At 41.7% G+C, this 22,946-nt stretch overlaps 1 protein-coding gene across 5 annotated transcripts in view; it reads right to left on the bottom strand.

Annotated features, from left to right (window-relative positions):
• Positions 1–16,398: 16,398 nt before the first annotated feature.
• The window catches only part of LRRC8B (leucine rich repeat containing 8 VRAC subunit B), a 69,595-nt gene continuing 63,047 nt past the window's right edge, over positions 16,399–22,946 (bottom strand). For all 5 annotated transcript variants that reach the window (XM_055340901.1, XM_055340900.1, XM_055340903.1 and 2 more), the window contains one exon: positions 16,399–21,172. In XM_055340901.1, the coding sequence (XP_055196876.1) occupies positions 20,900–21,172 (273 nt within the window). In that variant the 3' untranslated portion in view covers positions 16,399–20,899. The remainder of the gene's footprint in view (positions 21,173–22,946) is intronic.

Below are 22,946 nucleotides of genomic sequence, written 5' to 3'. Positions count from 1 at the left end.
AATCTCCAAGTTATAAGGTGTGATGTTTAAGATTTCATTCCCCAAGAGCACACTGTGAAAAGATTGCTCTACCAAAGCACAATTATTTTAATAGAAGCAATTAGGCCCTTCCAACATTGAAGTGTGTTGTCTTTTGTCAACTGTGGATCAAAGAAACCAAGGCTATGAGTATTGGGTGTCCTTTTATAGGAACAAATTCCTATTAAACTTATGCAAATACATACATTTGTCATGAAAAATAAGAATATTTAACAAGAGTTTTAAACTCTGGATGTAGGGAGAAAAAAATAAATGTTTGACCTTTGTTGTAAAGACATTGTACCAAATCGTGGTAAGTTAGAGACAGCTGAAAGCAAAGGGGAAAAGGAGATCCTTTAAACTTGGAAAACAAAACATTAAGAAAACAGTTTTTTTTAATTAGAGTTTTAGGTATTTCATATAATTTCTATAACATTTATAATATATACTTATGTAAATACAACATAGAGAAGCTTAGTATTATTTTTTATTTGACATTGCTTCCCATTAATTTGCATATCAAATAATCCTAATTAATGTTGTATCTCTCTTTTTATAAGGAGAGGGAACAGATCTTTTGAGAAATTCCAGAAACCCTCGAGAAATTCTTAGTTACTTTGAGGTCAAAAAGACTTTATTTAGAATGTGATTTGGGGAATTCTGTCAAAAATATCAAAAGGTCTAAACATTTGATGAAATAGAATCATAGATTATTAAAAAGCAATATTTAAGTATTTATTTGACCAAAAGACTTCAAAGGCAAATACAAAGGGTCACATAGTTGGAAGCAAAACAGCTCTCTCAATACCCGAAGACTTGGTTTACTTGAGTAAACAAAGATTTGATGAAGACAAAACATAGAGCCTTTGTTTTTAGGTAGATTATATTAATGGTAAAGAAAAGTCTTTGTTTACAATTTTCTATTAAGGGCAGCTATCCAATAATTTAGGAAACTTTGTCCTTTTAACAGAGAGAAAAATTGAATTCCAATTACGTACCAGGGTATTTTTTGAAATGATTTTATTTATTTGAGAGAGAGCGAGACAGTGCACGTAAGTGCGCATGAGCATAAGCAGGGGGAGAGACTGAGGGAGAGGGAGAAGCAGACTCCCCACTGAGCAGGGAGCCTGGAAGCAGGGTTCATCCCAGGACCCTGAGATCATGACCTGAGCTGAAGGCAGAGCCACCCAGTCACCCCTCAAGTGGTCGTTTTTTAATTTCAAAAACTTATCTAGAAAAGAAGTGATGTTTGGCAGTTGTTACAGAATAATTAACAGATTTACTGTTACAGGATAGTATAATTGCTTATGCATTGCATTAAATGAATATAATTCCTTCTACATAGTATAGTTAAAATAAGCCATACACTTCTAGGAAAATTACAGTGTGAGATTTATTCGTCTACAGACTCATCCTGACATTGCTCTGCTAGTCTGGAAATGATAGAACAGGCAAGGGCAATAGGATCCCCATACTGTTGCTGAGGACAGTTGTTCTAAGTTGAGTTAGAATAAAGATTTGAAAGATGGGACAGCTCCTACACTGATGACAGAGCTGTATATACCAGGGCAACCACCACCAGAATCCCCAGCCTTGCAAGTAGTTATAAGAAATGGGGGAAGTTCCTTGTAAACAAGGAATGTTGCCAGGCTGTACATCTGAAAAGACAAGGCAACAAAGTACGAACCCATCAAACAGTGATTACAGCCTGGCCTTGAGGAGTTACCACGGGTCTGCAGGACAGAAAGGGTGGTGGTTTGGGTATTGGCCTTTTCAGCTGGCTGCGTAGACCTTCTGTCGCTCAGTTTACTGCGGTATTAAGAAAAATGGCTTTTTAATATGCTGGATCCTTCCACAGCAGGAAACATAGTGTGTGTTATGTCCCAGCACACACGACTATGTAAGTGGCTGAAATAAGAGTTTAATAAACTGACACATATTTTCTATTTTTAATCTATCCCATGTGTACATTTAATTTTTCATTTTATAAAACTATTTTTTCTCATAATATTTTAAAATTTAGAGTAAAAAGCCAAAAGTAGATAAACTTACGTTTAGCATTTGTTGTCTGTCTTATTTGGAAAGATAATTTAGATATTCAATGAATATCCATGATTTAGTTTAAACTTAGTATAGGCTTTGATCTTATTTATATTTATTTAAATTACCTGTTTTTAGTAATTACACTTGGATTAACCATTATACAGCTAATTATCATTTTAAGTCATTTTTTGCTGTTGCTGACAAATTTTGTATTATAGAGATAATATGAGCTTATTTGACTAGTAAACCCAGGTTTAAAAAAAAAAGTGGTTGATCTCATTATATTTAATGCTGATAATTCTGAAGACAGGATTAAGCCAACAAATTTGAATTAGCTTTTATTTATTAAAGATTATTTTAGATTATATGAACTTGAAAAAATTTTGGGTTAGTTTTTATTATACTTCTGAGAACTTTAAGAATACTTAATTTAGGGCACCTGAGTAGCTCAGTGGTTAAGTGTCTTCCTTTGGCTCCAGTTGTAATCTTGGGGTCCTGGGATCAAGTTCCACATCAGTCTCCACGCTTGGGGAGCCTGCTTCTCCCTCTGCCTATGTCTCTGCCTCTCTCTGTGTGTCTCTCATGAATAAATAAATAAAATCTTAAAAAATACTTATTTTATAAGCACTTGACTTTTCTTAAGCCAATTAAATAGAGCTCTTTTATGAACTAATTTTGGCAATACAATTCTGAAGTAGAACAATACCACATATCTCTAACATATCCATATAAGCATACAGATGCAGGGATGTAATCGTTTTTTTTTTTTTTTTTTACATAATCGTTTTTATTTTTGTTTTGTTTTGTTTTGTTTTGAATTTAAGCCATGCCTCAGGTATGACACTCAATAAGAATAGTTGGATCCAAATTATGGTTTTAGCAGATGGACAAAGTTAGGGTTACTAGCTTAGATGGCCAAATTCTTTTATTAAAGTCTTTTCTATTATTTGTATGTTATAAGGATCCTTTTAGAACTGTTTTTTGAAATCACTGGTCTTTTAGAAGATGAAATATACAGAGATGCTCAGTTGGTTGGGTGCCTTTGGCTTGGGTCATGATCCCAGAGTCTTGGGATCAAGCTCCACATTGGGCTCCCTGCTCAGTGGGGAGTCTGCTTCTCCCTCTGCCTCAGCTCCTGTGCATGTTCTCTCTCTCTCTCTGTCACTCTCTTTTTCTCTCTCAAATAAATAAAATCTTAAAAAAAAAAAGAAAAGAAACTTCTGTACATCAATCAAAGGGCATATTCTATTGTCTCCCAGTAGTTTGGATTCCTCTCTTTTAAGGGTGCCCCTTTAAGGTAGATTGATCTAAGTTCAAGTTTACCCAGCATGGCTTTCACTTAACAAGCATATGAGTAAGTTGGTAGAGATCAAAATTACTAGGTTTATAAGTTTGAATGACCAGGGTTTTTTTTTTAAGCAAACTCTAGAGGATCTTGAAGGGTATTAGGAAATTCTTCAGTAATAGCTCACGATTTAGCTTTAGTCCAAGGGTGATGAGAAACAAGAAGGATTTCCTGAATCCCCTTCATTAGAGTTTTCTCAAAGGGCACTTGACTGAGTGGAAGATTCAGGGGGGCTTCAAGGTTGTTGTAGATGAGAAGCACAGCTACTTTGGGGTATATAGGTAGAAGTTGGGGGAAAGAAGACAGAGGAGAAGTAGCAGTGACAGTGGTTGGTTCAGGAGCTCCAGAAAGCTTTCCCATCTCCTTTCTACTCTGGGGAAGGTCAGAGTTGTCTTTAGAAAGCCAGGATTAGTCTATTGTAAGGAAGAGAGTTTTGAGTCATTTGATTACTTGGAGGCCTCCGAATACCAACTGAAGTATGCTTGGTTATACTTATTTTACTTGGTTATATGCCTTTCTAGCTGTGCATGCAAATAAATGAATTTTAGAATGTCAAAGGATCTCCAAAGTGGCCATTGCAATTTTAAAGGTAGAACACTCCTCCAGATACCTCTGGATGGGAAAGTGTTAATCCCCTGTGAGTCCTGGATGGAGTCAGACAAGGATGTCTGAATCCCCTGTGAGAAATTCTACCTAACAGAATTGGGTCAGAGGAGAAACTCCTCTGTACAAGCCAGCAGCAAAATGACCCCCAAAGAGAGGCTAGAACCACAACCAAGGGGGAGGTTCAGAGCCAGGAGGACTGGGCACAGGAGCCTGGGCTGTGGGGAGACGACATAGCACAAAAGGTTCAAGCAGTTACCTTGCTGGTCCAACAGCAGCACCAAATTGAGGTAGTGTGTCACTTCAGATCCTGCGTCTCCAGACACCGGAAATGTCAACTGAGAAAAGAGGCAGAGCTAGCATAAAAGCAAAAGCATTTATTTGAAGTCTCAGAATTGCAATTCAGGAAACACAGATTCAGGCAGCAACCCAAGTAACGCCTCCCTTCCCCACCAAAAAAGATTTAAAAGACAAAAGGGAATGCTGTATATGCTGTAAAAGGGAATGTATATGCTGTATACAAAAATTTTTTATTGAAAAAAGAAATTAAACATTTTTTTTGATTGGCGTTGGTGGCAGAAAGCCAGTCTTGCCTGAATATAATTGGTCACTAAAGCTATAAGTCTCTTACTAAAGGAAGTTGCAGGTGTTTGCGATATGTCCTTGGAATATTTGCTGTTTGGCCTGGTTCATAAGTTCATGGTTCCACGAGGTGAGGACATGCATAAGGCCCATCTCCCTAATGGCCTCCTGGGTCCATTAAAAAATCCCTTGACATGAGTGGCCCCGTTTCATTTCATCTTACGCAAGGGTTGCCTGTTTTTGTGCATCCACCTGATAGTATGTGAATATCCAAGCTTAAACACACACACACACACACACACACACACACACACCCCACACACTTTCAAATACTCAAGGAACAAATGTATTCCATAGGAGCCTGTTGTTTTAACTGAGATATTCCAAAGCCATAGCATTCATAAAAGCTTGGGGCAGGAGTTTTAGTTTAGGAGTACTGATGAATGTTTCCCCAGGGACACTTTCTTGCAGGCTCACCATAGTAGCTACTGACACAGTTAGCAATTGCCTCACCACGGGTTCCAGAGAGGTACCAATAATCAAGTATAAGGAATGAGAAGTGGGTGAGAAGAGAGCTCAGAGAAAGGGAGGGGAAACTGATGAGTACCTATCTACTGTCAGATAGGGCTCCAAGAATTTTAAAGGTACTATCTTACTTAATTTTCTCCCAACTCCCTGGGAGATGGTTATTATTCTCTCTCATTTTACAAGTGAAAAAACTGAACTGTAGAAAGGGTAAGTGACTTGCCCAAAGTGACACAGCTAGAAAGTTTTGGAGGCGAGATTCAACGTAAGTCTGGCTGATATCAAAGTCCCAGGCCCAACGACTTCCACCCTCTGGGAAGGATGTAGGGGAGCAGAGAACCAGGAGGGTGGAGATGGCTGATCTGCTAGTTGCTCTAAATGCTCTAGGAGGGGGTGGGAGGTGAAATCTGACTAACATTGTAACATCGAAACCACACCCAATAGGCAGAAACCACAGACGACAACCCTTCTCTGTCTCAGCACCTCTTCAGACATGTGAACTCCTTACTAGGCCATGTTTTAAGTACTCACAGAGGCCCAGTCTAATACAGACACAGAGATGGTGAAGTTTTGTTGGAAGAGTAGACATTCTACTTTTATGTGCGCTGCCTTAGTCCATCCCCAGAATCCCTACTTTTGTGGCTAACTGGAAGTCAGTTTATGATCACTCAAGAACATAACTAGGTTTTTTTTTTTAAAAAAAAAAGATTAATTTATTTTAGAGAGAGAGAGTGCAAGCAGGAGGAGGGGCAGGGGAGAGGGAGAGAGAGAATCTCAAGCCGACTCTGAGATGAGTGTGGAGCTGGATGCAGGGCTTGATTCCACGAGCCTGAGATCAGGACCTGAGCTGAAGTGAAGAGTCAGATGCCTAACTGACTAAGCCACCCAGGTGCTCCACTAAGATTTTTATAAATTGAAATCCACCCCCCCCCCAAAAAAAAAAAAAAACAACTAGGTATGTTCTTCAGTTCTGGTGGTGTAATTGTCACAGTTTGGGCTGCTTCAACAGAATACCATAGACTGAGTGGCTTAAACAGTAAAGAGTTCTCACAGTTGCAGAGATTACAGTCTAAGATCAAGATGTCACCAATTCAGTTCCTGGTGAGGGCTCTCTTCCTGGCTGACTTCCTGCCCATCACGAGAAAGAGAGAGAGAGAGCTCTGAGCTTTTCCTCCTCCTCTTCTTTTTTTAAACTTTTATTTACTTATGTAATCTCTACACCGAACATGGAGCTCGAACTCACAACCCTGAGATCAGTAGTTGCAAGGTCCTCCACCTGAGCCGGCCAGGTGCCCCTCTTCCTCTTCTTTAAGGACCCTGATCTCATCCTGGAGGCCCCACTCTCATGACCTCACCTAATTACCTTAGAAGGCCCCACCTCCTAATATTCATCACATTGGACGTTAAGGTTTTAACATTTGCATTTTGAGGTGACACAAACATTCAGTCCACAATACTAACAATAACAAGTCCACACACACACAGCTTAGCAGCTGGCAAAGTGAATTCACATAAACCACCTCATTTGCACCTCATGATCCTTACCCGTGAGTTAGCTATTTTTATTTTCCTTGTTTTACAGATGAGGGAGCTGAGTGGAGAAGGATTCCGTGATTTCCCCAAGGTCACACACCTAGTAAGCAGGGCCGAGGTGGAGTGCAAATTCAGGTCTTCTCATTCCAGATGCCGTGTTCTTTCAACTGCAGCGGAAATCAGGCCGTTCTGCCCCTGGTATGAACAACAGCAGTAACAAAGCAGAAACAAGAACTGATGTTTACTTCGTGCTCTGCTGTGGCCCATCTCTTTGAAAACAGTATCGCCTTGGGTAGGTATTATGATTCTATTTTATGTCCCAGAAAAACTTAAAATCATCAGGCCTAAGTCACTTTTCCAGATCACGCAGCTAGTCTATGACAGAACAAGTATTTGAACCAGGTCTGGCTGAACCTAGAGATTATGCTCTTAAACCCTCTGCTCTTTGAAATGCTCTTTGGAAAACAGTTTGTGAGATGAAAATACTCTGTTAGACACATTTACTGAGATTTTAGTAGAAATGGATCTTTTGCCTTTTAAAAAGCGTTAGCGTCCTACAATGTACTCCATTGAAAGCCCTATTTTCTAGGCACTGCAGATGGAGGACAGATGTTTCTTTATGCTCTGAAAGGTCCACTCTATGTAGCCGACCATAATGAGATTGTATCTTGTTCTGAATGTTTCAGAAAAATGGCAATGGACAGATTATTCCAAACGAAAGCCAAATCAAAGGAGTTACTGCATAGATTTGATGAAAACAACAGGATGTTATTCAGTGGTTTGGGTGGGAACTTTTCATTTCAGAGTTCACTCTGAACCACACAGACATTTTCAGATGTGTTCGACCCTAAAATTCAGCCTGAAGTCAGAGAATTGCGTGTATGTGCGATTGAGATTTCTGTGATGGGGTGGGGTGCCCGAGGTTTAGGGCGTGCAATGCTGGACTTCATTTCACTATGATGCAGAATTAGAGGTAGAGTCAAGTGCTGAAGGAACACCCAAGTTCAAGGGAGCGTTTCCAGATTTGGTTGAGTTTTTGCATAGCGTCTAAAATCAGATCTGAAATCAGATCTACTAAAGCAGATTGCTTTGCTTACTAGCTCTGTGTGTTTTGGTAAAACATTTAACTTCCTCGAGCCTTAGTTTTCTCATCTGTAGAATGGGCGTAAGATGTTCATCCTTTAATTTCAGCATACGCATTGCACCTTCAAATACTGTACCCAATGTTCTACTTCCTTATGCTGTTTCTTTGCCCACAAGCCTTCAATTACTTTATCGTTTTCACAGTCTATCCACAAAAGTACCCACTAGTAGTTTCTGCAGTTAGGCATCCTGGCTAACCCACTGGCCCCATGACACAGTTTGCCGATGCCTGGCTTTCTGCCATTTACTTATTCTGCACCTGCAACATGCGACACACTGTACTTGTTGAAGGGGATTTAAAAAAAAAGAACAAGATTTGGTTTCTGTCATCAGTTTAGTGAGGAGGAAATCTATAAATAAACTCATTACATAGTTATTCAGAATAAAAGCACCTAACTACAATTTCGGAGAAGGAAAGTGGTAGGAGAAGGTGTTGGAGACAAAATGATATTTCATCTTAGTCTTGAAGAATAAATGTAGGCTTGACAGATACACAGATAGATGATGACAGGTAGATAGATGACAGATACTATTCCATATTTCCATGGAGGGAAGGAACTTCTGGTGGAGAGAACAGCGTGGGCAAAGACACATGCAAGTTGAAGAAAGGCCTGGCAAAGAGGACTGCCATGTAGTTCCATACGGTGGGCTTGCAGGAATGCATGTGGGAAGTCCAGCACTGCCCAGAGCATTTGGATTCTGGCCAAAAGAAAACCACTGGGGTCAGGTCACATCGCTGCTGTGTTAAATCCCACAGGGCCCCAAAGGGCAAGAACATTAACATTTGCAGTGAGTCACACGTAAACGACTGTGTTTGCGGAAGTCTCTCTCTCAGTGTACTGAGGCTGGGGACACCTTTCATACCGCCTGACAGTGAAAAGTCAACACAGTTACATTTGTGCTATCATTCTGGCCATGTGGCGCTGGATTTAATTTGTTCAAGCTTCTATCTGGTTACAGAGACAAGGCTTTTTCCTTTAAATCACACTGCCTGGCTGTGGGTGGGGGCAGCTAATGGTGTGACCATGGTACATGGTCCCAAAAGAGACTCCTACTGCCCTGTTCTCAGCAGCGCCCTGAGTGGTGATGGATAAATCCTGTTACCAATGGGCAACCCAACATACCATCCTCTTCACTGTGACTTGGCTACCCAATTGCCTCCAGGGACGTGTAGGTGCTGCCCAGGGCAAGGCCTGTTTTTTCAGCCATCTCTTGGCTGTCCTTCCTCTTCATGTTAGGCCAGAGATGAGAGGGAGGAAAGAAAGGGCCCATGTACTCCTGATGGATGAGGTTCTCCTTTTTCTGATCCAGGATACTTTTTTCATTTGGAAGAGAACATCCCATTCACATGTCAGCCAGTCAGATGGTCAGATACTTGTAGAGCATCTCAAAGCCGGGAGCCAAGACTTCTGGTAGCTATGGATGCTGTCCAAACTAGTTTTACAATCTAGTCAGGAACACAGACATTTAACAAGTAAGTCACTGAAGTGATGGATACCTCAAAGTAGAGTGTCAGTTGCAATGAGAACACACGACAGGGGACCCTGAACATGGACCTGGTTGGGGAGGCACTACACTGATGAAGTGACGTTTTACCTCAAGAACTGGATGAACAGGAGTTAGCTAGGCCAAGGGAGCAAGGAAGAGCCTTCTAGGCAAAGAAGAATACATATGCAAGATCGAGGTGGGAAAGGGCTGGTTTTAAGAGAGTTTCTACCGTATTTGGAGGAAAAGTAATCAGAGCTAACCCGAAGAGAGCACCTACTAGGGTCAGACAGGAGGCTCAGCATTTTAGATAATCTCATGGAATCCTCCTAAAGTCATGCTTCCATGAAGATGGGGCCCTGTTTGTCTTGTCCTCGTTGATCCCACTGAATCCTCAACACTTTGGGCAGCAGCTGGGTAGGAGCAGACACTTGATATTTGTAGACTAGAGTTCACATTTTATGGAAGAGGAAACTGAGGCTCAGAGATATAAGTGTGACTGGTGGAGAGAGGACTCCAAGCCAGGGTGGAGCTCAGCGCCTTCCCAGTAGTCTGCTGCTTGGCCGCTTGTGTAGGACAATGATCTTGCTTTCTCTTCTTTGAGACACAAGGGAGCCCAAGCCCAGCCCTGGAACAGTCCTGAGCTGGGCACCAGGGGACAGAGGAGAGGTCCACAGCACACAGCTCCAGGACAGCCCACCACAGGGCCGGTGAGGCCGACGCCACGCGATTTGGTGTGGGAGCTGGCAGCCGGTTGGAGCTGTACCCTAAATGCAGGGAGAAGCCGACATGTCCCAGCCCAACTAAGACCGGAGGTACGGCTCTCCCACTGAGCGTGTCTGCTGCTTGGACACTGAGGCCCAGAGCCCCATGGAACAGAAACCTGAGAACTGAAAACTTGGAGGTATCCATGGGCCCCAAGTCAGAGTCTGGGCTCAGTGCCAGTGGTGATGGGTTAGCTCAGATTTCTGGCTTTGGGACTAAAGCCCAAGAGGGTCAAGTACCTCACAGGATACCTCTTCACCTGTGCAACCTCAGGACATTTGTCATTACTGGGAACTGTAGCCTGAGCGTGATGAAGGCCCTCCTGGTGCAGAGGCATGGCAGGGAGCACTTTAAAATAATCCCAACCTCCTTCGCTTGCTATTAATGCTTTAGGTCCTTTAGTGAATAAAAGTCTTATTCATATGCCATAAAAATGAGTCATTTCAAAAGCTCAAAAATAAATGTATGATGTACTCAAACTCTTAAGAAAATTAATATTAACCCTAATCAACACTTCCTACTCACTGAGCATTCCATGTAGATCAGAACAGTAGAGTCGCAGGCACCCTAGGGAACACCTCAGTTCACCCTCTCATTAGGCTCAGTTAGGCCCGGCCCCTGAGCAAGCTGATATATGCAGATCATGCTGGAAATGCCATCCTGAGGGCAGATGCTAAATTCCAGAAGTCACAGGGAGCCCACATCCTCTCCCCTGATGAGCCAGCCTCCAGCATCCTCAGCACCACCAGATTCCCTGAGTCACAGCTCACCCTGAGGGAGAAATGTGTTATTTTCCTACACATATTTCAGGCATGGGCCCAGCCAGGGTCTCCGCTGGTTATGTAGAGGCAGCACCCAAGCCATCTGGCTCATTTCCATCCTCGCAAAAAAATTCCCCATGGAGCCTCTTTTCTAAGCTGGAGGAATTAGACTTACCACCAGAAAAAAAAAGGGGGGCTAATTTCTTTCATCTTCTAGAAGAATATAAAAACAACTAATGTGATTGCACAAAGTTGCCTGGTAAGTAAGCTTCCCTTCCTTAGCAGAGCTCAGTGGAGAGTGGAGGACAGGCACCATGTAAGCGCTGTAGTCCCACTGTGTGCACGGACTCCGGAGACAGCCGACCCGACATGCCACTTGCCTTGAAAGGCAGGCATTCTGAAGAAGCCAAAGGCAAATGCCAAGGGAATCAGTGCTTTAGGGAGTGGGTTCTTTGCTTGGGTTAAGGCTTTTTTCCATGTTCAGCTGTGCACTCAGCTAAAAGGCAAAGCCAGGGAGGGACACACCATCAGCTTGGGGTGAGAAACACAGCTTCTTATCTGGAGCATGGCATGGATTCAATAAGGACAGCATAACCCGCTCCTCCAAATGTCTAAATCAGCAGAACGAATTTAGCCTGCACTGTGATTGGTAGTCATTTTGCAAGTCTAAAATGTCTGCCAGCATTTCCCTATAATAAACCTGGACTCTCGGAGAGTTAAACTGCAATTCTGTTGTAAGACCCAAACTGACTGTGAGCCTCATCTGTACCTTGAAACAAAAACCAAAATGTTAAAAAAAAAAAAAAAACACCAAAATGTTAACAACTCCTCTTAACGGGATGAGGGTCTTTATCCAACATCTCCCACAGGACTCAAAATTCACAATGGCATGCCATTCTTCTAATGATTGCATATGTGCTCAGGGTTTAGGTTCGGACATTTAAATAAAAACAGCATTTTTCAAAAATAACCACATTTAAAAATACATTCGCGCTTTGGATGAAGTTTTATATTTACACTAAAGGGTGTTTGAAGCTGTGTCTGTGCATGTGCGTGTATGTATGCCAATCTTTTTCCAGATTATTCAGAGCCCGTACATCATAAAGGATAGAAAATCGTATTAGATGCCGAAATCCTCAGCTGTACTCACAACCCTTGCCATATGACCATGACAGTGTGCACTATAGAACAAGTGGAGATTTAGTGCTAGAGTCCCCAGTTCAAAACCTGGCTCCGCCCAAACCTAGGCAATCTCTTATAGAACCTAATAGGTCATTTAACTTGCTTGGACCTATTTCTTTTTCCATTTAAAGTGGAGATAATGCCTATCTTAGTATGTTCTAAGCATTAAGGATATTTATAAAGTCTATGGCAGATGCTCAATATGTTGACTATTGAAGATGTCTATTTTGGAGCCTAGTTTTCTTGTAGGTGAAATGGGGACAGGGACCTAAAGTGCTTAGCACCCAGTAATGCACTGTGCACAGGGAGGGGTTGTTATCAAGATGCAAGACGCAGCTCAGATGAATGCAGCTTGTTAGCAGAGGCACAGGACTGGAGTTAGGGAGGTGGCCTGGGTGCTAATCTCAGCCCTTCCACTCTGGTTAAATACAGATTTTCAGTGCTTCTGAGGACCACCCCACAGAATGCAAAGAGTACTCAACGGAGGGGACAAACAGCTAGGTGCCAGCTCCCTCAGACAGTGGGTCTGTGATCTCAAACGAACCAGTTAGGTTTTCTTCAGAAAAGTCTACATGGTTCCTTCCAGCTGGAAAGTTCTAAAATTCTAGAATTACATTTGGGAATGAGGGAGCAAATGAAATGGACAGGAAGTGACTCATTGGCTCAGGAGAAAACAAGTAGGACAGACCTGGAGCAGGAGGAAGCAAGGGGCTTACAGTGAAGGGAAGAGAGCAGTGAGCTCTGAAAACCAGAGCCTCATCTGTGAGACTTCAAACTCCACGGGGGGCCCAAGAGGACACAGTGCTGAGGTCAAGTGCTCTTTACCTACAACTCTGTAGGAACAGGCTTTGCAGACCTGTAGGTGGAATAGGATTCCTCTTCTGAACAGTCATGAGACCTTGGAAAATGTTACCATTTTCAAGTCTGTCTTCCCATCCGTAAAATAGGAATAACACACCAAATAAGACCATTGGATGGATCGAGCTAGCACAGAATAAGAGCCTGCTACATACGTGGCATGTGGCAGGTGCTAAATAACGTTATTGCTCTGTTCCACTAGGCTATTTCCCCTTCGGCGTGGACACCAAGCTGAAGGAGCATGGACAAAATAATTAGATTTTTATCTTTTCTCAGTTTGAAATCATCAACGTGGTTCATGATGTATTGATGATGCCCAGGTATCGCAAGCCTGGGAAGCTTTCCTCGAGCCACTTGATGCAGACTGAGTCAATTCTCCTCCACTTGGCTGCTTCTTCAGGCTTTTCCTTTTCACAGAGCAATTGCCAGAGACTGGCTCCGTCTATTGCGAAAAGGGTGACAGGACTGTTTTTTCTCTTCTCCCCACAATGATCTAGATGGTTTCCCTGGGAAGCACTACAGAGACAGCAAGACAAGGGTGTAGGGATCCCTGGGTGGCGCAGCGGTTTGGCGCCTGCCTTTGGCCCAGGGCGCGATCCTGGAGACCGGGGATCGAATCCCACGTCGGGCTCCCGGTGCATGGAGCCTGCTTCTCCCTATGCCTGTGTCTCTGCCTCTCTCTCTCTCTCTGTGGCTATCATAAAAATAAATAAATAAATAAAAATAAAAAAATAAAAAAAATAAAAAATAAAATAAAAAGATGGGAGAAAAAAATTAAAAAAAAAAAAAAAAGACAAGGGTGTAAATCCAAACCCGGTTCAGGCAAAGGCTAGGAGACGCCACTCACACAGGGGGCATTTGGTTCTCCTGGGGTCTAAACATTTGCCTCAGGTACTAATTTACACAGAACTAATACCAATGAACTAATTGGAATTAGGGGACCAGTTAAGTCAGGTTTCCATATGCAATTCTTTAGGTTACCAGCCTAAGGAATACAAATTGGTCTTACTCCCATTCTGTATATTGAAGAAGTCTCTTATTTGTAATTTGAAATTATGGTAAGAAACCACCTTTCAGGAGGGGAGCATCTTGTTAAGCAAAAGACACTTATTCTGGTGAGCACAAGCTAAAATGTCATTCTTAGTATGACTTAATATTCTCAAAGATGGCATTTAGTAATGGGTGAGGATATGTAAGCATGGAGTATGTAATTAGGAAAATGCTAAATAGCACAACCAGAGGAGGGGTAGAGGAAGAGGGAGGGAGAGAGATCTGGAAAGGGAGAGAGGGTGGGGGCCAGGAGAGTAAGGTGCTTCAGCACTTGCAAGGGGAAAAAGGAGAGGTGAACCCCAGCAGCTGCCAGGCCTGCTCAGGGGGCCTGGGAGGAGATTCTCACCCGGGGTGTCTGACAGAAATGCTATGAGCCTTGAGAACTCTCATTGGCTCTACAACTCCTGCCTCCAGCTGTCCCTACCTTACTCTTGAGAGTCTTGTTTTGGGAGAAGGGAATAATTAGGGACACAAAAGTTTATGCTTTTTAAATTTTTATAGATTTTATTTACTTATTTAAAAGAGAGAAAGAGAAGAGAGAGCGAGGGGAGGAGGAAAAGGAGAGGGACAAGCAGACTTCATGCTGAGCTTGGAGCCCAATCTCACAACCCTGAGATCATGACCCGAACTGAAATCAAGAGTTGGGTGCTCAACTGACTGAGCCACTCAAGGGCCCCCAAAGTTCATGACTTTTACTAATGGAAGATCAATTCCCTTATCTCTACCAAATGCATATTGAATAGATATTCAAAGCAGGTTTTTGAAAGGTGCCAAATTCTTACCTGCCCAGGGCCCCCACATGCCTGGTCTGGTCCTGGTGTCGGGCTCTGCATGAGGCTTTCCAAGTGCATCTCATTTGAGATGGAGTCACTGGGATTAGGTGGGGGCCCTTGAATTGTCAAGAGCTTACCTTGGGGGGCTGCCTTTGATAAAGGCAAGGCGAGGAGAAACCGAATAAAAGGGGAGGAAGTAGAAGCCAGTCAACTTCTATTTGACTTACTCTCAGCTCAGCAGCAGAGGGAGGCAGAGAGTAAAAAACGGTGTGTGGCAGGCCTTACTTGCACAAACAATAGACATGTGTAAAAAGGCAAACGAAATTTAAGGTGTTTACTGTAAGAAATAATCTGAAAAGCTTCTGAGTAGCACACAGGCAGTCCTATAGAATCATTGGTATTTGGGAGGCAGGACTTATGATTCTAGTTAGTCCAGAGGATGAGGAGGCGACACAGGGTGAGGAGATTGTAATTTAAAAAAAACAAAAACAAAAACAAAAAAACTATGCGTTTTAGAAAATGAACTTTTTCTTTCTCATCTTTCTTTGGCATCAGATCTATCTTCTTTTGTGAACAGAGGGCTCGAGTTCAAGGTGTGCCTCTGTGCTTCTGGATAACCAGCTTTTCTGCAGAGCCCCTGGGGGAGGGGGGGACAGAGGCTGCAGTATTTGAGAGGACCCCAGGAGAAGGGGAGCGTGTCCCCAACAGCAGGGGCACAGCCTCTCCCCGCCCTCACCGCATGCTGGAAAGGCAGGTTGCAGCGTGGAAGGGAATGCCGAAGAATGTGGCTTCTGCATGCCCGGTCACTGCCCTGGAGGCCCTGGCAGTCCCCGAATGGCTGCCGAGGTCTTACGTCAGACGCTGGCCTCCTTCCCTCAGCGGGTCTCCCAAAGCTTCGAGGTGGGCCCACGCCTTTCTTGAAGTACCGCATTTCCAGGGTAAAATCCGGCCATCTGGTGTCAGCAGCATCACTTTCCTTCACAATCTGCTTCAGTTTACATCGAGTTCTGTCCTCCAGCAGAGAGGAGTCTTTTATCAGCTTTCTAATGTGCTCCTGAAAGGGTAAGTTGGGGGGCTGGGGGGTGGGTATGAGCTTGAGAGGGAGACAGAGAAGAAAGTCTTGTCTCCAGAAGGAACTATCATATGCTTATTTCCCCCAATAATTCCATTTCCCCCCTTTACTAAAGCTTATTTAAAAAAAAGATTTTATTTATTTATTCATGAGAGACAGAGAGAGGCAGAGACACAGGCAGAGGGAGAACAGGCTCCCCGCAGGGAGCCCGATGTGGGACTCGATCCCAGGACTCCAGGATCAGGCCCTGGGCCGAAAGCAGATGCTCAACCACTGAGCCACCCAAGGATCCTCTACTAAAGCTTCTTAAAATTTCGTCTTGCAGTTCTTTACTTTTTATTGATCTGGTCCATATTAGTGTTAGTGCTAAACTAACAGTACATGGAGAAATGAGAGCCAAGAAGAGAGGGAGAACTGGGGTGCTTTGTGAGCATCAGTCCCCAAGGATGAGCACCCCTGGAGAGACTGACCTATTTAGAAAGATCGTTGTCTAGGATCAATCCAGCTTTTTTGGGGGCTTGTTATTTTGTGATCATTGTAGCATATTTTGAAAACTACAACACTTGTTATGAGATTCACACATAAATCTAAAATTGATCATCTGGTGAATGATATAACCATACAACAGCACAGGGACAAATCAGTACAGTCAACTTCTTCCAACATTTAATCTGTTTTTATTTGCCATTTGTTATAAAAATTGAATCTTTGTTTTACACAAAAGGTACTTTAAAACAGTAAAGGTTACCAAAAACCACTGAATCTCAGGCAAAGGGATTCACCACCAAAATGCAGATTTACATGGTAAACCTGAGGGCCAGAAATATTCAACTTACAAAAAAAATCTTTTATTTTCTAATAATTCATTACCAGAAGCAAAACCCGGTTATGTACATGTTTCAAAATATGTGACAAAGATAAAATAACAAATGCCAGCTCTCACCGTGAAGCTAACCAAAGAAAATGTCTCTACCCAAGACTGGCCCATTATTTCACACAGAGTGAAACATTTGAGGAGCTTTAAAAATATTTAAACATAAATATTTAGGTTTACATACAACACGCATATGCACAAACATATCCATTCTAATTCTATGCCCCTTTATATTTTTTAAATTGCACCATCTCTGTTAGAGATAATATAGAACATGCAGGAGGCATTCATAATTTTTTTTTCTCAGCAGTGGTGTATTATACAAATCAAATGCAAAACTTAAACATGAATTGGGTTCAACTGGAAGCTATCTCAACTCAGTACTTCAGCTCATATAGTCGGTGTTAACACTTTAGTGTTGATGAAATTGTTCATATTAAAATAAAAGTTGAGGAGAATGTTGTCCATTACCAAAGGTACTGAGCAGATAGGTCCCAGTGGATGTAAGAGTGATGGACCAGAAACAGGAAGAAACCAATTAAACAGGTCTGCAGGTTTTCACTGCTTTCACATTCAACTGAAGATAAGAAATAATTATATCCAGGACATTTTCCAACAGTCATGAGTTTATACCATTTCACGTATATAATGTCTTCATAATTCAAACGAGGATACAAAGTAGCTCCTCCCCCTCCCATCGGCCTTCCTCTTGTTTCCAGAAAGAAATGAACACAGATTTTGATGCATATACAGTTCCTGGAAACAAAGTGGACTTACAGTTATATTCTCATGCTTTTGGTAGGGATGAGAAATCATGGAATCAATCAGCTCTAAATACTGCAGGGATGGGTAAAATGGAACTACTCAATTAGGCCTCATTAAAGGCCCTGGCTTCCCCCCAAATAAATACATGCTCAAGTATCACTGCGAGTTCTTTAGCACAAATCTATTCTGTTATAAACAAGTGCTGACCAACTTTAAGGAGGTGAGTAGAGAGGGGAAGCAACATACCTATGCAGTTAGGATGATGCTAAGAGAATGTGAAGATGGAAGGAGCGTTTTATTGAAAACACAAGGAAATAAAGCTCTAAACCCACAGAATAACTGTTTGATTATTTTAATGGTTTCTGAACCCATCATTATGCAATATTCTACTTAAACATACAAAATTTGAATCATGAAACACAGGAAGAACAGAAACAAATATTGTCACTCTCAAACAATAATATTATGCAAATAACTCACTGCAGCTTACCACAGCACAGTAGTAAGCTTACCACACAAACTGAAGCCACGCCACAGCGCTGAGAGCCTACGGATCTCTATTTACCCTGTTTAACACAAACATTTGTTAAGTGATAGTGAAGTATGGTGACATCCAGGGAGAAAAATTAAGACTGAGGATGAAGAATGAAAACACAGTATCTGTGTGCCACACAGATGTATCCTAATGTAGGTTAGGGAGAGAACACCATACCTTACCAGCAGTGCTCAAAACTGCCTATGGTGTGTGTGTCTCTCTGTGTGCACAAGGCTCATCTGTGTGTGTCTGTGTGCGTATGCAAATAAAACGAACCTATGCCATTGCTAGCATAAGTCATCAACTTTGTTCTGAACATCCCCATGTATTTTTTTTTTTTTTTTGGAAAATGAACTATGCATTCTTGGAAATCATATGTCAACTGAAGTGTCATAATTGAATAAACTGCATTTTCCTCATTGAAGATCCTCTTAAATGGATATGAACACTTGCAAAATGAAGATCTGCTCCAACAATGCAGTAAAGGTGGCATCAAACACCACATTTTCAAATGTCAAGTGGTGGTCTCAGAGTTCATTGCATCGAGGCTACGTTATTTCAAAAGCTACCTAAACACTGGTGTGTAAGATTGAAATAAAACAGAAATCTAAAGACTATGGCATCAAGGAACAAGATTTGTACCAGTAACTATACCCTAGTGTTTGGAAAGCAGCTTACAATATTCATTATTGATCCTGATGGTAAGTAATATGCTTCCAGAAATTGAGAGAAGTGATAAGGAAGATTTAGTTAATGACTTTTGCGGGTGAACACAACCAGTGTGCCTAGCTGTGGAGAAGTTCTAGTTTGTGAAAATGGTAGCAAATCTGAAATCTGTTTTGAAAACTCTTCTTTATGGTGGGGGGTGGAGTTTTTCAGAGAAACGATGGCTAATTATATGGCCACAAACATTTAAATACCTCTCCATGCATTGTATTCCATATTCCAAAAACTTAAGATAAATCCTATCCAACACTGCAATCAGTACACATGACAATTTTATTGTGAAACATTAAAATGGCCATTAACTTACATTAAAAAAATGGAAATAACAAAAACCCTAGATATAGTCAGAATGTGTTTTCTAAAGTCCTAGAAGAAAGTTTCATCAGTTATGCCTGGGTCCCTGAGAACTTGAATGTTCTGACTAAAGGCAAGTTTTGGTAAGAATTAACATTTTTACACTGTTCTTTCTCCTTCAGAATAAAAATAATGTTTTAGGCAGCTTTTGGTGTTTACAGTTTTATAGCTCATATTATTCAATTTACATTTGACACAAGCAATTACTTTCTCTGAGTGTCAGTTCAGGGGTGTGTGGTAGGTGAGGGGAGCTACATTTTGCTATCATTTAAAGACTCACTTTCATCTTTCTGGGAGGGGCAGAGCAAGAAACAACATAGTACACATCACAATTCCATGCTTACAGTATTCACCCATAATGTTTTCCAGTTTTGTCTAGATGCAGTTAATAGGTTACTTCATAGTTAACATCCAAAATGAGACAGGCGTCATAGTGCCTAGACCCATTAGAGAAAAACATGGTAAGAATGTACATTTCTGCAAAATGAATCCATTGATTTTATTCATTTTACAATATGCATGATAATAGAAGGCTAAACACAAAGCTCTTTATTAAAAAAAAAAGAGAGAGAGAGAGCAAAATGTATTTCAGGGAAGTTAGACAAAGGCATGAGATGAATTTCAGTTAAATGGATATACTTCTTTGTGAGCTTTGAGAATTCTTAAATACTGAATTGAGGTGGAGTGTTTTACATTATAATCATATCTAGAGATCATGCAGATTTTGAAGAAAAGTATTTTGCTTTAAGCCTTAATTTCTCCAAGTGTTTTTGAAATCAACTTTAAGGATTCAAATCTGTACCTCTCCCCTCCATCACAGTTTTTGAAGTAATTAATTGTACCCGTACAATAGCACAGCAACTAGGGAAGAGAGAGGTAGATGATGTGGCCATCCTCTTATAAGGAAACCCCCCAAATATTTTAGGGCAGAAACACAAGGCTTTTGTTATCCAAAAGTAATTAGTTGCAGAGTAGAAAAACATTCTGGAGCAGGATGCACACAAATATGCGACTCGAGAGCAGCCAAAACCAAGTATATTAACAGTGAATTCTTAAAGAAATGCATGTGTTCTCTGTACCTTACAAAAATTATTTTCACAGATTTTGAATCCAAGATTATGCCATGGAAAGTATATGTTTTACATTTAATAGAAAAATTATTAGCAAATAAAAAAGGCTCTGCTGATACGTCTGAATTAATTTTAGGAAATAGGAGTAATTTTCAGGATGCCCCGAGGGTGACCTGTCCTAAGTACCCTGTCCTTTTCTATGGAAGGGCCAAAGGCAGGCACTTTTCTCAGGGTTCACCCTCGTTTGGGGGCTTTTGTTAGGATTCGCCATTGTTAAGAGAAAACAAGGTGAAGGAAGACTCGAGTGGGCTGGGAAAGGAAATAAAATCAAGCCAAGAAGGAATTCTGCGAAGCACAATGTACACCCTGCCTAAAAATATTTAAGACCATAGATCAAAGACAGTGTTGAGTATACATCAAGGACATATTGATGAATTTATGGTCTAGGTGATAAATATCAAAACAGGAAGAAGCCAGTTAAAACAAGTGTGCAAATAAGTAAGAACTGGGGACTGGGGGAAGGACATGAAAGGATATCGCATCTTCAAGGTAAAAACCGCAAGGCGGAGATTCAGTAATTTCATGTCCCCCATGCCACCCTCGAAGAGTACGTCTCACATCTTAATAAGTTAAAGATCAGTTATTCACAAAACTTTAGTTCAGTGTTAACACTTTTTTACCTGTTTAATTTAGGGCTAGACACTTGAGTTGCTTTCGAGACATTGGGTTATAGTCAAGTCATAATTATTACCCATTTTTCATCTTTATAACTTAGGAAACTTTAGTTCTTGTTTAAAGCCCCGGGGGCACACTTATAAAAATTCTTTTTTCTCTGGATCAACATTTATCTAAGCACGTCTGCAAACGTTCTGTCACAGGGAGAGGAAGAGTGTTGAGCAAGTTCTCCTCTACAATCAGACAGCTCCGCTTTAGGGATGGACAGCCTTCCAGTTCAGGAGGAAGTGTTTCCAGGTAATTACCAATGAGCTCCAGATGAGTAAGGTTCGACAGCTCACCCACGTGAGGGGATAAACTCATCAGGCTATTTTTCCCCAAAAGTAAACACTGCAGCTTTTTGCACTGAAACAGCCCATCTGGTAGCATCTCAATCTGGAAAGGGGAAAAGAAAGCAGCCAGTAAAACTGGTTTTCTATGGCCTACGACAATGCATTTACTTATTTATACCCCTACCTCTTCCCACAGACACTTCTGATCATTTACAGGAATATGGAGAACAATGATGATAAATGTGAAGGGGATGGAAAAGAAAAAGGAAACCTAAGAACGTCCTGAATTGACGCGGGTACTGATGCCCCCAAGCACCCCTAAAATCTTATTGTATACGTGGGTGGGTAAAAGATTTGATTCAGGGCATTCCAACAAGCAATTCTCAAAACCTAATTAGTCACCTACTCATTGCCCCTAGGATAAAAAGCAACAACAACAGTATTTTAGGAAAATCGTAATTATTCTTGAGGCTGAGGATCAGAAGTAAATTGTTCTCAAGAGTCCTCATAAAGAGTTACTGTGTAGTGTAATGAGCAATATCCTCAAAAATATTGTGAGTACAGACACAAGGCTATTTCTAAGGGTTTCTTTTCATTCTATGAAAAGAAAAAAGTCGACAGAAGCAGACAAGAAGATATGATCATATAGACGCACACATTTCATTTCCCTCTACATATGCACTTCTGTGAGTATTTACCCTTCTTCCTGCCCTCTGACAGTTTCAATTAAATCATGTATCACAGAGAAATAATTTAAAATATGATAAATAGCCTGAAATTAGGTCAACTCCTCCAGCTGCTCAAAGGAGCTGCTCCCCCATGTGGTCGGTCCGTTGCACGTGAATTTCTAAGCGAGCCACAGGGCATCTGTGAAAGTTGATTGGAAAAGACATCCACGGAAGAGCTGAGAGCCAGCATCCTCAACTCTTGTCATGGCACTGAGAGGGGAGTTTGTACCGGGCGGTGCTGGACAGCACGCAGGCCGATCTATAATGCGGCACAGAGGGTATCTCCGCAACTGTGAAATAGTGCAGGCTTCCTGGTTCAGGATGGGGCTTTGTTAGACACAGGGATGAAAGGGGCACTCAAGAGCTCAGCCTGCGCCTCTGATGGGCTAACACAGTCCCACTGAGTCAGCTCTCTGCTGGAATTTCCAGGGCCATCCAGAACTATTCCTCAAAAAGATAGACATTCTCTATACAAACTAAAAAATAGTCAAACTGCATTCAGGAGTGCTCATTATATTTGAAATTCCTCTCTCCTCCATCGTCCACACATACACTCGGTATGGCTATCCCTGGAAATAAATCAAATGATCACCATTGCTAAGTATGGCATTCAATAAAGCTCCTCCTTGTACACCACAATACTAGGTAGGAGCAAAGGAAAAGTATTGACCCTTCTATCTCGTTCCCTTCTCGAATGCAGATACAAAACCATAACTATGTAGATTTTGATATGAAGCTATGGCAGAGATAAGAGACAGGAGAAATCTAACCCCTTTCTCATGCAACCTCTTCTGGTCATACGCCTGCAGCTCAGAAGTACGGTCAGTGACGTACAAGTAGAGTAAATAATCCATCCTGTGCAACCCAAGCTCAACCCTGAGAGTGCCTATTAGTGTCTAAGCAATGACTCAGGGAGGCCAGTTGAGAAAAAGAGGGTAGGCTTGGCTCATCTTGATTCAGTAAATGCAGGCAGACAGCCTCCTTTCGTGCCAGGCTCCCAGCTAGGTGTTGGGGATAAAGTGCTGATAGACAGATGGGTCTTTGAGAACCATGGTCTAATGCAGGGTTTCTCGACCTTGGCACTGTTGAAATTTTGGGTGAGATCATTCCTTTTGTGGGGGGCCCTGTGTATCTTAGACTGTTTAGCAG

This window comes from Nyctereutes procyonoides, unplaced genomic scaffold (assembly GCF_905146905.1).
Source record: "Nyctereutes procyonoides isolate TBG_1078 unplaced genomic scaffold, NYPRO_anot_genome, whole genome shotgun sequence".
NCBI lineage: Eukaryota > Metazoa > Chordata > Mammalia > Carnivora > Canidae > Nyctereutes > Nyctereutes procyonoides.
The sequence above is the reverse complement of the archived record's forward strand: the minus strand, read 5'-3'. Positions and strand labels throughout refer to the sequence as shown.